Source organism: Labeo rohita, chromosome 10 (genome assembly GCF_022985175.1).
Source record: "Labeo rohita strain BAU-BD-2019 chromosome 10, IGBB_LRoh.1.0, whole genome shotgun sequence".
NCBI lineage: Eukaryota > Metazoa > Chordata > Actinopteri > Cypriniformes > Cyprinidae > Labeo > Labeo rohita.
Genome location: NC_066878.1, coordinates 17,753,138 through 17,755,664, shown reverse-complemented (window position 1 = coordinate 17,755,664; position 2,527 = coordinate 17,753,138). Strand labels below are relative to the sequence as shown.

Below are 2,527 nucleotides of genomic sequence, written 5' to 3'. Positions count from 1 at the left end.
AACAGTTAACACTTATGGTTATGAGCAATTTTAGGAGATGTATAAACATTTTATGGCATTAAGTACATATAATGTGTAAAACAAATATAGATCTTGTTAAAAAAAATGTTAAAATGTGTAAAGATTTGTGCAAAAATTAAAATGAAATGAATGTTTTACGCCATTTTGTGTGGTTAAACTAATGTAAATCTTGTTTTTAATAATTTGTCACTAAACTTTACATAAAGTGGTGTTAAAACTGTTAACATGATTTATGAACAATTTTAACTTAAGTACATAAAATGTGTAATTTAGATCTTAAGTTAAAAAAAAAAAAGCAAAAACTTTGTGCAAAAATTAAAATAAAATGTACGTCTTGTGTCATTTTTTTTAGGGTTAAACCAATGTAAATCCTGACTAATCTTTTTATAAAGTGTTGTTAAAACAGTTATCACTTATGATTTATGAACAATTTTAGGAAGTTTGTAAACATTTTATGGTATTAAATACATAAAATGTATAATTTAGATCTTAAGTTAAAAAAAAAGAAAGTAAAAATATGTAATTTTTGTGCAAAAATTTAAATAAAATGAATGTCTTGTGTCTTTTTTTTTTTTTTTTTTTTTTTTTTTTAAAGAGTTAAACCAAAGCAAATCCTGACTATTTTTTTCATAAAGTGTTGTAAAAACTTAACACATATGATTTATGAACAATTTTAGGAGGTTTATAAACAATTCATGGCATTAAGTACATGTAATTTGCAAAACAAACTTAGATTTTAAGGTAAAATACAAAACGGATTAACAAACGTCTAAAGATATTGTGCAAACATGAAAATGAAAGTCTTATGTCATTTTGTGTGGTAAAACTAACATAAATCCTGTTTTTAATAATTTGTGGCTAATTTTTCATAAAGTGTTGTAAAAACAGTTAACACTTATGATTTACTAACAATTTTAGGAGATTTGTAAACATTTTATGCCATTAAGTATGTAAAATATGTCATTTAGATCTTACGTTTTTTTTTTTTTTTTTTAAATGTAATTTTGTGCAAAAGTTTAAATAAAATGAATGTCTTGTGTCATTTTTTAGGGTTAAACCAATGTAAATCCCGCCTAATTTTTTCATAAAGTGTTGTTAAAACTTAACACTTATGAACTTATGATTTATGAACAATTTTAGGAGGTTTGTAAACATTTTATAGCATTAAGTACATAAAATGTGTAAAACAAACATAGATTTTAAGTTAAAAATACAAAACAGATTAAAAAATGTCTAAAGACGATATTGTGCAAAAATGAAAATGAAAGTCTTGTGTCATTTTGTTTGGTTAAACTAATATAAATCCTGTTTTTAATAATTTGTGACTGATCTTTTCATAAAATGTAAAAACAATTAAAACTTATGATTTACAAACAATTTTAAGAGGTTTGTATACATTTTATGGCATCAAGTACATAAGATCTTGTTTTACACATTTTAAGTAAAAAAAAAAAAAAAAAAAAAAAAAAAGTAAAGATGTGTAAAGATTTTTGTGCAAAAACTACAATAAAATAAACGTCTTGTGTCATTTTGTGGGGTTAATGTAAATCTTTTCATAGTGTTGTTACAACTTAACATGATTTATGAACAATTTAAGGAGGTTTGTAAACATTTTATGGCATTAAGTACATGTGACGTGCAAAACAAACAGGTCTTAAGTTAAAAAAAAAAACAAAGTAATAAATGTCTAAAGATTTTTCTAAAGATGTCATTTTGTGTGGTTAATCCAATATAAATCCTGTTTTTAATAACAATCTGTCTCTAATCTTTTCATAGTGTGTTATTTTAAAACACTTTTTCTGATTTCAAAACATTTTTGTAAACTTTTTATGGCATCAAGTATATTGTGTGAAACAAACGTACACAGGACAATTTAATAGCTAACTTTGTTTACAGTGCAAAACACAGTTAAACCTTCTGAAAAGCTTTTGCAGAGTTATGACACAGTGCAGCAAATAAAAATACCTCCATAAAAAGAATGTCTAAAAAAATCAGAGGCGTGAAAAATTCTGCAAGAGTTCATTACAGCTGGAGTTTGGTCGATCTCATGCTTTCGCTGCTGCGTCTTCACTGAGGTGCAAGACCTCTTGGAACTGCGACAGCACGCGGTCATAGTGGGTCCCCTCCCAGAACACCTTTCCACAGCCGGTGCAGATGAAGTACACTGGAATCCGGGGCAGGAGGCCCGGGGGCACGGTTTCCAGCTGAACTTCGGCCCCGCTGGGGAATTTGAAGGTCTGGGGGTCCAGGGCGGTACGTGGGGCCCAGCGGCAGTGAGGGGTGAACTCAGGGCCCTCTGGGGGCCTCCAGCTATTGTATTCTGCTTGTGTTTCATCCTGCGACTCGCAGTCGCCCCCCTTAGATACGATGTCTTGAAGGAGACCTTGTAAGAGAAAGAAAAAGCGATTAGAAGCGAGGAAGAAGGCAGCTTTATACAACTTTACATTTTTTTATGTTTAATGTGACCCTGGACCACAAAACCAGTCATGAGGGTCAATTTTTTGAA

The 2,527-nt window shown here is 29.6% G+C and overlaps 1 protein-coding gene across 1 annotated transcript in view; it reads right to left on the bottom strand.

The window, feature by feature from the left end:
• Positions 1–1,618: 1,618 nt before the first annotated feature.
• Positions 1,619–2,527, bottom strand: part of exd3 (exonuclease 3'-5' domain containing 3) — a 71,502-nt gene continuing 70,593 nt past the window's right edge. The window contains exon 20 of the mRNA XM_051120894.1: positions 1,619–2,404. Within this exon, the coding sequence (XP_050976851.1) occupies positions 2,067–2,404 (338 nt within the window). The 3' untranslated portion in view covers positions 1,619–2,066. The remainder of the gene's footprint in view (positions 2,405–2,527) is intronic.